The sequence below is a fragment of the Clavelina lepadiformis genome, chromosome 4 (assembly GCF_947623445.1).
Source record: "Clavelina lepadiformis chromosome 4, kaClaLepa1.1, whole genome shotgun sequence".
Classification (NCBI taxonomy): Eukaryota; Metazoa; Chordata; class Ascidiacea; order Aplousobranchia; family Clavelinidae; genus Clavelina; species Clavelina lepadiformis.
Genome location: NC_135243.1, coordinates 10,789,415 through 10,803,213, shown reverse-complemented (window position 1 = coordinate 10,803,213; position 13,799 = coordinate 10,789,415). Strand labels below are relative to the sequence as shown.

The 13,799-nt window shown below is 37.3% G+C and overlaps 1 protein-coding gene across 2 annotated transcripts; it reads right to left on the bottom strand.

Moving 5' to 3' along the window:
• Nucleotides 1-1,363: 1,363 nt before the first annotated feature.
• Nucleotides 1,364-10,671, bottom strand: LOC143452058 (protein-glutamine gamma-glutamyltransferase E-like). 2 transcript variants are annotated; one of them, XM_076952885.1, is made up of 15 exons: nt 10,517-10,671; nt 10,372-10,450; nt 6,062-6,226; nt 5,799-5,984; nt 5,238-5,495; nt 4,854-5,101; nt 4,375-4,552; nt 4,112-4,303; nt 3,890-4,029; nt 3,638-3,794; nt 3,356-3,519; nt 3,116-3,245; nt 2,865-3,028; nt 2,592-2,725; nt 1,364-1,844 (listed from the first exon to the last, which is right to left on the bottom strand). In XM_076952885.1, the coding sequence occupies exons 2-15, from the start codon at nt 10,397-10,399 to the stop codon at nt 1,700-1,702; spliced, it is 2,289 nt and encodes a 762-aa protein (XP_076809000.1). In that variant the 5' UTR covers nt 10,400-10,450; nt 10,517-10,671; the 3' UTR covers nt 1,364-1,699. The 2 variants fall into 2 exon arrangements, with proteins under 2 accessions (XP_076809000.1, XP_076809001.1); XM_076952886.1 differs by lacking the exons at nt 10,372-10,450; nt 10,517-10,671 and adding an exon at nt 6,392-7,092.
• Nucleotides 10,672-13,799: the final 3,128 nt, after the last annotated feature.

Sequence of the window (13,799 nt, the reverse complement as noted above, 5' to 3'; positions counted from 1 at the left end):
ATATTAACAAGTCGTAGTTTTACAGTGCGGAATATATAGTCGTAGCTACAATACATTTTGACGTTTTACCATGGGTAAGATGCAGTGTTTTAGATATTGTATAATGGGTTTTTAATGTTATTATTTTGTCTCAAACTTACGTTCCAGTTATCCAGAATCGTGGATTTAAGCTTGACTTACAGTCAAGAAATAGTTGATTATTAGGTACAATGTTGTGGTCGATCAAATAAGCTTGTCAAAACATATATAAATAATCACTGTTTGTGTCGATGAGTTGGTAGTTCACTGTGCTGTAATATCTTCACGAGCCATAGTGGGTATGTAACATAACTTCTTTTAGATCTAACACGTTTATTGAAGTAGAGCGGTTTGGTTTGTTGATTGACCAACTTGATCTCTTCTGACGCAAATGTAGGACTGTACGTCATGTGCTTACTGGAGACCTCAAAGAGCGTCGTAGAAAAACGATTTTAGGCAACTTCGTTTCCATATTAAGTGTGAATTGTATAGAAGGCATGAAAGTAACGGGCCTTTAACGAAGGGTTCTTCAAGATCTTTCCATGTTGAGTGGTAACTGGGGTCAATTAATAGCTTAATCCAATTTATTGTTTAATGCGTTTATACATATTTCAATATCAATCATACTTACACCGCCTTCATCGCCCTTTGTGGGCAAAGTTTCGCCTTTGATTCGTTCCCATTTGGAACCCCAGATAAAGCGATAAACAAGGCTTTAAATTTTTTGATAAAGGTCACCGGAAGATTAATTGGAGGAACAGTTGCTTTGTAAGTTGGAACTTGTAATGATTTACCTATTAACGTCAAGCTTTTACAAGATTTAGTATGTTAAGCATTCTGTCTATAGCAATTTTGAAAATTCATAGTAAACAGTTCGTGGATGCTTGCTTTGTATATTTGAACATTAGGCCTAATTCCCAAATAAAACAAGAAAAAGAATCAGTGGGTCATTTTAAAACTTGCGAGGCTAATGGTCTATTTGTCGTATTACAGTTTCATATGAATCAAGAATAATATTAGTCTGTATCTGTTTTGCAAACCCATAGCGCGAGCTGCAAAATGCTCAGCACGTGATTTCACTCAAACGTCAGAAAAATTTTTTATCGCAAACTTCCGCCTACCATAGCAACATTTTTCACTGCATAAGCACGGCCATAAAGCGGTTGCTGTCTTAATCCGATTAAGATTACACGCGCTTTAACAAAAGTTGGAACACTGTGGCCAATAAATTTCCCATTGATTGACGTATCAATCATTTTTTTTTGTAAACATTTTTTTTAGAAACATATTTTTGGAATTAGGTTTACTCTTATATTGTCAAACCTCCCGAATAACCACCCAAAAAAATCATACAGGAATTTTATTTTGTTCATAACACGTTTACATAAATAACTTTTTAATTTACATAAATATTTTTCATATACGTTTCTTGCTTAATACATTATATAGTCTAATGCAGGGCAGTGGATCCAGAAAAAATGTTACTTAATTCAGACGGGGTATTCAATAAAATTGCAGATACGAAGTAATGCCTAATATACTATTATCTCAAGGTTATACAATTACGTATTTTAAAACAACGTTATTTACAATTAGGAGGCTAACACAGAACGGATCATTCGGTGCAATTAATATAACTTGTTACGAAAATTCGTTGGCAGGTCCAGCACTTGCTGCATGATTACTCAACTACTGTGACGTCTTTTTCAGCTTTGATGTTCATGATTTCCACCGCATCAAAATCGACCATCAAGGTCACAGTGCCGCTTCTGTATACGTAGACCTCGGCGGTATATGTGTAAGATTCCTTGGGAGGTATGGGGTCCCTAGAAACAACATCGCAATTATTTGGTTGAAAAGTCAAAATAACTGAAGTGCAACATTCGACTTTCTCCACAGAAAACACTAAAAAACATGTTTAAGTTTGTATTTTGAAATGACCCGACGTGATTTACAATCGTCCTTCTGGCTTCGTTTGAACATATTTATTCAGTGGCCATTCACCGTATTTTCCTAATAAAATTTGGCATTTATTGAGTTATATGGCCATGCTAGCCTTCCGCGTTATAGTGCCACAGAGTAGTTAACACAGTGCACGTTTTAAGCTTGCGGGTGTCGTTTTTTTCCCGCTCGTTGAAAGATTAGCAGCCATCTTTTAAATAAGTAAAATAAAAAAAGAAATAAATAAAGAGCAATTAAGTTGTTGCAGTGGATCGTGTACAGCAACGTATACGATGCTGCTAAAATAAGCCATTTTTGTAAAAATTGGAAACGTTGAAAATGTTGACAAAACAGTATAACCCTTTCCAAAACTTGTATGGAATTGGTTTCACATTATAACGCACTCGACTTGACTGAGTCTCATTTACCAAACGACTCACTTGATTTACATAAAATAATTAGGTGAATGACTCGACCCGACTTGATACTCAGTGAAGCAGTGCATTGTTGATAGACTAATAGGGGATGGCGAATTGGTTTTGCCGCGGCAAAAGCCACTAAACTCAAAATATATCACCTGCAAGAAACTCCATATAATAATGGCAAGGATTAAGCTACTTGCTCTCACTCACTTTATTTTAATTTCTTTTCCTGAAAAACCAGAACCATCCAAACTGAAAACAGCTTTTGTCAAAGTTACAGGAAGAGGGTTCTTGATCGTAACCTTTACGTTGTTGTACGAGCTGCGCTTGAGTTGGTCGTCGCACTGTAAAACCGTATAAAGAGAAAATGGAGCATATAGATATAGAGTACTTTCCATTAGGAGTTAGTTTTGTTTGTGAAATAGCATAAAAGCTTGCTGCGTCAAATATTCCTGTAATCCTGATGAAATATCCCATTGCTACCTCAATTGCAATACAATCAGGGCTCTCCACTTGAACATCAAAGGAATTGACATAGAAATTATCCGTTTCTTTCACACGCGCGGTGGTGACGACGCGAATCACAGCGTTGTCCACCAAGTGGCGCCCATACTCACTAAACGGCAATTCTATACTCTGTGTTTCGGCTGAATATTTGAAAAAGCAAAGTTTAAACAACTAATGAGATTAATGATATGGAAAGGTCTGTCATCAATTCGAAATCAGTATTTTACCTTTTCCGGCTTTGATTTGTTTTTCGTATTTTATCCGTTTCAAAAAAGCCTTTTGTTGATCGTTGTGCAACATGGTTTTCAGTACAATGGACATAGCAGCAGTCTTGTCAACAGTTGTGTCATTTTTCACCTATATCATAAAGAAACTTATCAACGAAGACTAGCTCCCTATAATATAGCAGGAATTATCAAGAAAAAATATTAATGGTGTATCCATTTAAGACGCGAGGCCTCATTTACCTCAATAACTACGGTCACCGTCTTTCCATTAACAACGTCGCCGACTGATTTAATGTTGATTTTGATGTCCTCTTCTTTTTCAATCGTATCCAGTTTCTCATGATACCATGTCTTTTTTGCATGAGCGTACGCCCGATCGAATGCCGCTCTTTCTTCCACCGAGTCTGTGAGAACGGACAAATACTTAGAAATCTTTATACCTACAAATTTGTCTATAATAAATATTGCTCTATTCTGTGCTATTCGCAAATTTATTTCTTATAAATCTTTCATAATTGTTACCTTCGGGGTATTTATAGTGCTCTGTCAAGTCTTCCCTTTCATTGGTCCCAACGGCTTTAGTGCTGATTGCTCTACCGACATGGCGCATTTCTCGTTTGATGAGCGCTTCAACTTCCTGGTCTTGGTTAATTTTCCACGTGAGTCGATCGGCATTTACCTTAAATGGATGTAAACTATCGGTAAAAATTAATAGCTAGTGGATTTCGACTTGATTCGTGTATTATTCTTGGCACAGCAATCGCAAAGCCTTACCTCTCCAAAGAGGAAGTTGGTGTCCGATCCAATAAAGATTTCACCATTCTTGATTGCCTTTACTGGTGCTGGTCCGCACTGGTAGATTCCACTGCTTTCTTCTTGTGGAGTTGCGTCCACTGCCTGCCAGCCATCATATCCTGTTTAAACATTTCCATAAGCTAATGTTAGCGTGATAAAGACAGATAATAATCGACCAAGACTTAGTGCAATAAATGTAACCTTTCGGCAGATCAGGTCGTCTGAAGTAACCTTCGTTCCATACATGAAAGTTCCAGATAGAATCTCCAGTTTCAAAATCGGCTTCATCACCATTTTCATCGACAAATTTGTCGATTGTCATGTTAAATTCAACATCATGAGCAGACTGAAAATTGGTCACACTACGCGCTGGAATGCCCAGTGCCCTCAAAACTATATAAAAACAAATTAGAGTAAACTCAATTCTTCATACTTTGCCTCATATAGTTTGACATAGAATTCACCTGTTGTAAGGATCCCAGAAAACACCCAACACTGTCCGTACTTCACAGGCTGCATTTTCGTTTCATTCCATTGTTTCAGGATCTTTACACTCCCGTTCCAGGTGGTTGGTCGAACACCGTCCGAGTATTCCCCGTCCCAGCGACCATACAAAACACCTTTGTCATCTACACAATTGACCTAGAACGAAACATTTCAATTAAAAGGTCTCGTTCTTGCCGAAATCCGAAAACCTTAAAAACTACCGAATCCATGCAAGATAAGGTTCAAAAATTTAACTTGTGGTATTAAAGCTACAACTTTTTTTTCAATTAACATTAGCAATAGTATTTTCAGTTTACATGAACTGAAGGGTACGTTCCAACATTAAAACAAATTAGTTAAAAGGAGACAATTTAACTCAATCCTGACCAGTGTATGCATCTAATATATTGACTACAAAAGCTTGTTTAGTTCAAAAATCGTCAAAGCTGTGCAATACCATAGCAGAGAGAATCCGGCTGCAATATGCAGGAGAAGATCGTTGTTTCAAGCTCTTGACAGGATTCTTTTTGACTCGGGAGTCTTCTCGCAGAAGTTTGAGAGCTATGTCCAATATACCTTCCTCGAATTGTCCAAACAGCCATTTCTTTCCTCCAATTCTATAATATTGGCCAAAGTAGATGATTCCCGTATCGCTGAGCACGTATTCGTTTCGCTCCGTTTCTTTTTCCATAAAGCAAACATCGGCTAAAAATCATTCGAAAATATAATTAAGTTCCCGATATATGGACTTGGACGTATAGTGTTGTCATTTCGTACTACTAAGGGCATCGAATATTACTATTACTACTTTCTTGCACGCGTTTTAACTACACGAATGTACCAGGCTTGAATGGATTGCAAATGACAATCACATCAGGTTTGGCTTTCCTTTCAGTTTTGGGTCCATCAGCAAGAATACTGGTCACTTCAACTGTCAGCTTGTATCGTCCAATGATCGCGTCCGGGGGCACATTTACCTGTACAGTAATCTTCTTTGCTGTTTCATTTTCATTTACAATCATGCAGCTCCACTGGCTCCCCTGCAATGAATCCTTCACAGGGATACGAAACAGTGTGCCTTGGGCTCCTTTGGAATTCCCTGTCGAAAACCGCCAACTGTATCAGCCCGGTTGTATAACTTACTAGCTTAGCCTACTGGTAAAAGAGATTCGGGTAGAGCTTCGAGGGTTTTTGATCGTTTAATAGCTTGACAATGGTAAGTTTAAGCGTCAATCAGAGCACAGCTGTGATTGATTTTTAAATTCAACAATCACGGTTTTACCTTATTTTATACGTAGTAGGTATACGTTGTATGCATATCTGGACAATAGTTCAACTTTACGGCGTTTCCAAAAAAACAAATAGAACGACTAAAAGAGACAAGTAACTACAGCATACTTACCAACAGCAAATTCCAATAATATTTTATCTTTTGCTGGGCGATAAGTCCGGTTCTTGAAACACAAATCCAGGGCAAAGTAATCAGCTCTTCTGATAACTAAGTCCTTGTGCATGTACTTATCTGTGTGATGTTGTGTACAATTCTTCTCTTTCAAGTAATCAATACGCAGTGTCTGCAAGACTTCGGCTACAAGAAGAATTTTATTAAACGCCTGCGCCTAACAGGTTACGCAAGATAACGACACCAAGCACCATACTAATTACTTGGGGGTGGTTTTTGAACCTTCTCCAGCCAGTTGCTGACCGTAGCCTCGTCGACATTGTTTACGACGTAATTATCCAAAAGATGTGGATTCCGATCAATGTAATCGCTCAGGAAAATTGGATGTTCGTCAAGATACTCAACCACGTCCTCCTTTTCAGATGATTCTAATAATACATGATAAAATTCAGTTACGACATATTTCCTGCTTACGACGCTTTTTATGTTTATGACAACCATATAAACGTATGATAACAACCGAATCATTCAATTTTAGTTTGCATAAATATTGCAATATAACTGCTACTGTATTTATCTTTAAACAAGCTTACCAGATTTCCACCACCTAGACATTTTGGAAATAGTTTAACTTTAAACTAAACCAAACAGCGTTAAGATGACCTAGTCCTAAAAATCAAATCAAGCAGATCCTAAAACTACTCCAAAACTCAAGCTTAACCTACCCTACTCCTGCCTTCCAGTTGTCGCTGATCTGCTGCAGGCCTTATTATTTGCGCCAGGCGTGGAGATACTCCTTTTTTCTATTGTTTATCTTTGGCTTTTCATTGTGGGGAGGCAAGACACTAGCTATGCATTGCAAATTAGCGGAATTAATTGAATGAACTGATTGATGATAATCGATTTAAGGACACCTATAATTACCCAACCCGTTATTTAAGATGAGCAGTTTCGTTAGAGAATGGGTATGCAAAAAGTTGATTTTAGCTATTTAGGGCTTATTTGGGGGTAAATATACATTAGAAGGCAGAGTAAAGTTTGCTATGTTATAACATTGAAGATAGGTTAATGAGAAACTTGTGAAAAATAACTTCGAACGTATTGTTTTTCCTAGTGATATTGTGAGAACCTCAGTTTATTTATTTGCAAAGAATAGGAACGTTTCATTGTCATAACTTTTATAAGGCTAAGGAAATGCCTCGTATGAACCTTTGCATCTTCGATTTCTTGTACAAATGGCCTAACCCTCTCTCCTTTAAAAGTGTAACAGTACACGCCGAATAAGTTAGTAAGAACCTCAAACTTGCTATAGTTCACTAAGCTACACTCGTTTTAATGCAGGCCAATACTAATTTTAAGAGTAACAAGCTCCCCTTAGAGCTCAACGTTTTAAACTGCTGAAGGTGTCATTAAACTGACTGAATAGGACAGTTGTTTCTACCACTCCTTCAGAAGGTGAGTAAAGCACAACGCGCTAAATCCCATGAGTGTGATGTGCTGAAAGAATAATCCTATGCTTGCGTCCTTTAGAATTCACCTTAAGCCGCAGGCAAGTCAACTCTTCTAATGCCGACATTCGAAATACGAGTTAAGAATTTACGGGTACCATGTAGGATTGTAGGGCGTAATTAGCGTCGAAACACTTGGCCAAAGCAAAGTCTGTCCCGCAATGCAAACCGAAGTTTATCTCTTGACGAGACAGTTTACCTTGCCAAGACCATATTATAAAGGGCTGAATGGGAAAAGATAGTGACGTAATAATCTCCCAATGCTCGATCCTGATACATGTTTATACTTGAATGCGACTTAAGCTACAGATAATAATGTACTTCATAACAAGAAGAAAACGCGACTGAATTGTTGGCAGGAATTGCACTCGCTGAAAATTGGCAATGTAGCCTACATTGCGCAACACTGTAGTCGTAGATCAAATGGTTATCATCGCAAACGGTAACTAAGTTCATTTGTTGATGAATTTGCGTGTATTGGCATTGCTTTCTCCAAAGGAATTTCAAAACTTTCACATAGTGTCACCACCGTTTACAATTGTAGAGGATACTTAAAACGCGGGTTAAGTACTGCAAATAAAACTTTAAGAAGTTAACGAACCCTATGCGGTTATAAATGAAGAAACATGGTGAAACGATTTATCCTAGCTGCAGTATCATGCGGTATATCAATGGGAGAAATGTATAGCCATTTTAAGCATGAATGCTTCGTTCATGAAGTTGGCGCTAGCTTGGGCGTTGGGCGCCGGCTTTGTTTGAGGAATTCTTTGTCGAATCACAAGCACAAGTGACTAGCGTGTGATGAGATACAACCAACTTTAACCCTGATAAATTTTTGCTGAAGGTTTTCTTGGCGTCGGAATATTACGTATATTGAAGTTTTGTGTTTCACTTCCCCATGAAACGCCGGAAGACGTGAAATATGATCATGTGTTTGCAAAATTAGGTATTGCCACAAGGTATTAATTCTCAAAAAAGGAACTTCTACAAAAATTCTATATGTGTAATTACATATCGAAAGTTCATGAACCGCGCTCATGTCGTTTCGCCACTCTCTGATGTTATTTCGCCAGTCTTTGATGGCCAAGATCAAAATCATTGTGAGTTGGTTTAACTTCGTTTAAGTAACAGATTTGTTTGATTTTTGGGACGGCGAAACACCGTAAAAATAATCACAAAATTTCTTTGTTGAATTGTAAGATGTGCTTGCAAGTAAACTGATGAGGCCGAATCGTGCTACCTTGTACGGGTGCATGTTAAGTTGGCAACGCAACTCGACGACGTACGCACTGAATCACATATTTCCCATTGCTAAATTAAGCACATTGACAGCTAATACTTTTCATTGCATTGAATTATTCTGCCCAAGCATGCCAAGTGTGCTTCTGCATTGAAGCGTCAAACACGTCACTGAACGAATTTCCAAGTCGTTGACGACCCAGTGACAGAAAGCGAAAGCGTTACCGTTGTAATGCCTTTGGGCAATGTATTAATTACGCCTGCACCTGTTCAGTGGTCCTGGCTCTAAATTTGGGCAGTACAAAAAATCTAAAAACATATAATGTCTGTTTCAATCGAAGTAATGGCTGGTTCGATCGATGAGAAAGCATTGCCAAGTTTACTTGGAAGATTATGATTATGATAGGATTATGATACCATTTGTAATCACCAATTTACACTTGCTAATGCTAGGTTATAACTACATAGCACCGTTTAGCGTACGATATGTAGTGTATATGTACAAGACTGAGCATATAGATTCTATATCCTATCCATTATATATCTTCTATAATGTAGAAGATTGATGTAACATTTGGCAAAACAAGTTTCGCTTCAATTGGGAAACTCCTCGCCGCCTTGCACCTACAAAAATATAATTCACGAGATACAGTACTTGAACATTTGAGTAAATATTGCGATTGTTTACTGGTGAGATTGCGGACGTTGCAATACACTTCAATAGGAAGTGGGCTATATGACGCATTTCGACATTTATGAGTTTTAGTCTTTGGTGTGCAAAAAGACGCCAAATATTGGTTACGTGTTTACGTCGTTAAATCTGAAATATGAAAAAGCAATACTTTCGCGGAAAGTTTTATTCTTTGAAACAGGAACCTTTTAAAAGATATTTTGCACAATTGTGTTTCCAAACCCTACGCAATCATATTTTAAGCACAAATATTAAAAGTATGACTGGCCATAACTAATTACAATTTCAACTTTGAATGTGGAGCTAAAATTGTCAATATGAGCATCAAACTTTATCAAATTATATCTGTACCTAGGCTATGCAGTTTTTGAAAACCGTATTTCTTCGAAAATAACCATATATACACTTCATGTAAACTTTCAGTTGCTCAAGCTATCGCCTAAACTCAAGCATACGACCTAGGTCCTAGATGATATTGAAACGCTTTTTAACTTCACGTTTAACACCAAACACAGTATATTTATGATGTTGCATGCGTTAGTGAATGGGCCTCGAGTAATATTATTCGAAGCAAATATTCGAAACAAGTATCCAAATCAAACGAAAAAATTTCATACAAACGATGCAAAATCTTGTTTATTACATAACGCGATCACTAACAAAATTGCTTTATTTCTAAACATAAAGGCTACCGCTATTTCAACGGAAAAAATTATGCATTCCAAGCTATTTTTTACAGTTTCTTGTTAACTGAAGTTAAATGTTATAACATAGTAACCCAAACTTTACCTAATTCTACCTTCTAATCTACATTTAACTGCAATAAAACCTTACATAAATAAAATCAATTTTTTGCATACCCATTTTCCTAACCTATCCGCCCATCTTTAACAACAGTCTGTGTAACCTACTTGCGGTGAAACAGTCACTCACTTTACGATAAGATGAGCCATTCCATAATTATATCTGACTAAGAACACTCAAGCTAGTTTTATTGCGGTATATAAATTAACTTTTGAAGTGCTAACTGCATTCTGATCCATTGCTTTTATCCTATTGATGTTAGCACGGCTCTTATATCAATTTAATAGGCCTATTCAAGTAAAACAAGAGTAAATAGAAAAATAGGTTTTACCTTCTTGTTTTGCTGCAGTGTTTCCCATAATTGTAAACAAAATGTTAGCACAATGTTGTAAAAAAACTTATGTTGATACCTATAAAAATAAGTTATGAATAACACCTCATACTTCAACTCGTTTTAACCTGCTACAAAGTGATACCTGTTCCAGTGATCCTTTTTCACTTCCGCAAGGAACAACTGAATTCCGCAAAAACAACTCTGAACAGTGGCATTTTGTCTTACATAGCATTTCTTTTTTTCCGGCAGAAAGCGTGCACTGACGCACAGTGGTATTTCCCGGTAAGAATAATCATTCCTCACTGAGTCAATGCTTTCATTCCTAACTTTGCTAAGTAATACAGTTCCTGGTATTTCAAAAACATTTGCCGCATCAATCGTCCGTTGTTTCCTGTATTTACGAAGCTATAACAAACGTAGAGACCATTTGCGAGACACGAGTAGTATACTATCGTTTTTCATAAGAAACCTTTGCTTTTCAGTAAAGGGAATAGCTGAGAGTGTGACAGGATTGGTGGGTTCTTTGGCGATGTTTAGCTGATTTGTACGTTTTGTGTTGACGTAGAATTGAAATGTGTCAATCCGTGTTAAAAGCAACTCCGCAGCTGAAACTACACAGACTACTGACTACAGACTAATGTAGCGATTTCAACGATAAAAACTAACATACGGTAATACAGGTACCAGTGGTACGTTATTCAAAGTCAAAGAACAAGTATCATATTGAAGTAGGCCATATCTGATCCAAGATTAAGACAAAGAATATTCGTTAATAGGGCAAGCCAATAGATACAAGCACAATGGGAAGAGAAAGTTTGGATTACACAATAATAAGATTTGGCTATTGTCGCCACTGACTACTATAGAACACTAAAACAACATACATTTGTAGCTCTTTTAGAAGTCAGCAATGCGCTTTTCCATATCTGGTATCCAGTCTACGAGACAACTATATCTTTAGAATAGATCCGACTCCTGAATCTATAAGGTTGTTTAATCATAGAATACTAACAGCTACTAATATTAGTATTCTATGATTTAATATGTATGCGATTCTACTGGACAAAAATAATTATAGTCTGACGAAACACTGAACATTTTTCGATATGCTACTGTATTATTTGCAATTTTTTTGTACATGCCTATCCGACCAATAGTGGCACGCCGGTTGTTTCTGATTCACAATATCTTATTTCCGCAAAGAAAACCGTGAAAGGGTGTGTGGCAGCCTTCTCCCTGGGTTCTGTATCACTCACATGCTTAATCAAGCACATCATATCGACTTCTGGCTAGGTAACCTGTTATAGGCCTACTTGGGCTAAGAAATGCTGAAATAGCCCGAACGTTGCCATTTTGAGCGATAACTCATTAGAGTACAATCTCGAGTCTTCTTTGGGTTATTTTGACATTAACGTGGTAGGAAAAAGACAAAGTGACTATCTAGCAGCTAGATTCTAGCTCAATTGAAGGATGTTCTTTGGAGCAGCAACTAGCACTACTAAAATGACGAAATACTGATATGCCATATATTTGCCAAGCAATAGTTTTCCTGGTACAGAACAGCGCATTGCGAGCGGTGCAAACATTGTCAGTAGCAGTGCTCTGACAAACCTTCTTTTTGACCAGTTTTGTCATAACAAATGTTGCTCTGATCCTCTAAGCTTCAATGCGTGAATACATAGCTCAAGTACAACAAGTTACCCGGCCAAAAGTAGACACGTTGCGCGTGATTAAGCAAGTGAGTAATACAATACCTAGCGATTAGGTTGCAATTGCAACGCACGCTTTCATGGATACTTTTGTTAGCAGCAATAAGGAGCTGTGAATCAGAAACCACCGGCGTAGCAATACAGCGTGGATTGCCATTTACACGAAAATTGCTTATACATGTAATAGCATTTATCCTTTAAAATTTGGCTGCCACTATTACACCAGAAAAAATCGTGCGTCTGAAGCTAATTTTCACAGCTTCTTGTTAGCTTAACTTAAATGTTATAACATAGTAACGCAAACCTAACTTAAATCTATCTTCTAATCTAAATCTAACTCCAATAAAACCTTAAATAGTTAAATTCAGCTTTTTGCATACTGGTACCCATTTTCCTAACTTACCTCCAAACATTCAAGTTAGGTTAACAAGAAACTATGAAAAAGAGCTTTGAACGCAAGACTTTTTCTGGTGAAATAGTGGCAGCTTTATCAACAGGCTGCATGACCTACATACGGTGAAGTAGTAACTTTGTTAGAATTTAGCTTACCCATTTTATTGTCATCAGGAGACATTGCCACTGCGAGGCCTTTACTACAGCTGCAACATTTAAACTGAATTAAATTAAAACCTGGAAATACCTCGGCACCTTCAGTTAAAACGCTTTACTTTGATTTGACTAGCTTTCCGACCAGGACGCTCAGTGCCATATGACTATGTTACAGCACACAAACGCAATCGAATACTTTGGCAAAGTGTAAGGACAAAGGGCAAGGGCTATATCGCAATAAACCTTTCATAGAAGGGTTATTAAACGTTGATCTTACCTTTTAAACACAAGGCGAACCGAACAAACCATAAAGTTTGCAATTTCAAATCCAACGTCTTGATATCGAAGCCTAATTTCGCCAATTATAATTCACACATATAGACATATAATTGCATGTAACCATGCAAAATCAATCGATTGCTTCAAATGTCACTGCGACTGATAACAATCCACTGATGAAAGTGCAAGATATTTTCCGACCGTAATTTAAAGGACAGACAATATACAGTATACTGCAGTATATCATTAATCTCAAAATTTTGTATTCCTGCGCTTGCACAAATCCGGTTCCGGGTCGATTCAACCCAGAACAATTAAACCCATAACGACTTAACCCAGGACAACCCAGCCAATACCTATGGGTTGAATTTCCCTGAGTTTATTTGTACGTTGGTTATAAACTTATATGATGTCCTAGTTTACTCGTCCTGGATTGAATCATCCTTGGTTTGAATTGGCCGACTGTTGACTAAAACCGCATACACGCGCGCACATAGCCTGCCTATTATTGGCAAAAACTTAAAACTTTTTGTAAGTAGATGACATCTTCAACACATTACCAAAAACTTTTTACAACTCCCAGATTGGGAACCGCGTACAGCTTTAGAGCTCAAACCAAAAACTGCGTTTTAGATGATAGATAGGGGGTAGAAGGAAGTATTGGCCTATTAATTGAATGACGGAACTTGCGAAGCTTGTCTCAGGGAAACTGGCAATTGTTAAGTTTTTATTATGGTACTTTTCCATTGACGTGATCGATAACCTATGCAAAACAATAGCTATTTGTATTATAAAGCTAGCATGCGACAACGGTCAAAGTAACAAAGTATTCATTAATCCATGAACAAATACATTCTCAATATATATGCAATTATCCATCTATTCCTA

Coding starts and splice junctions, on each gene's coding strand:
- LOC143452058 (XM_076952885.1), bottom strand. CDS start 10,399: ATGGGAAACACTGCAGCAAAACAAGAAG. Junction 5,985..6,061: donor GGTTCAAAAACCACCCCCAA/GTAATTAGTATG, acceptor TTCTTCTTGTAG/CCGAAGTCTTGCAGACACTG. Junction 3,795..3,889: donor CCAACTTCCTCTTTGGAGAG/GTAAGGCTTTGC, acceptor CATCCATTTAAG/GTAAATGCCGATCGACTCAC.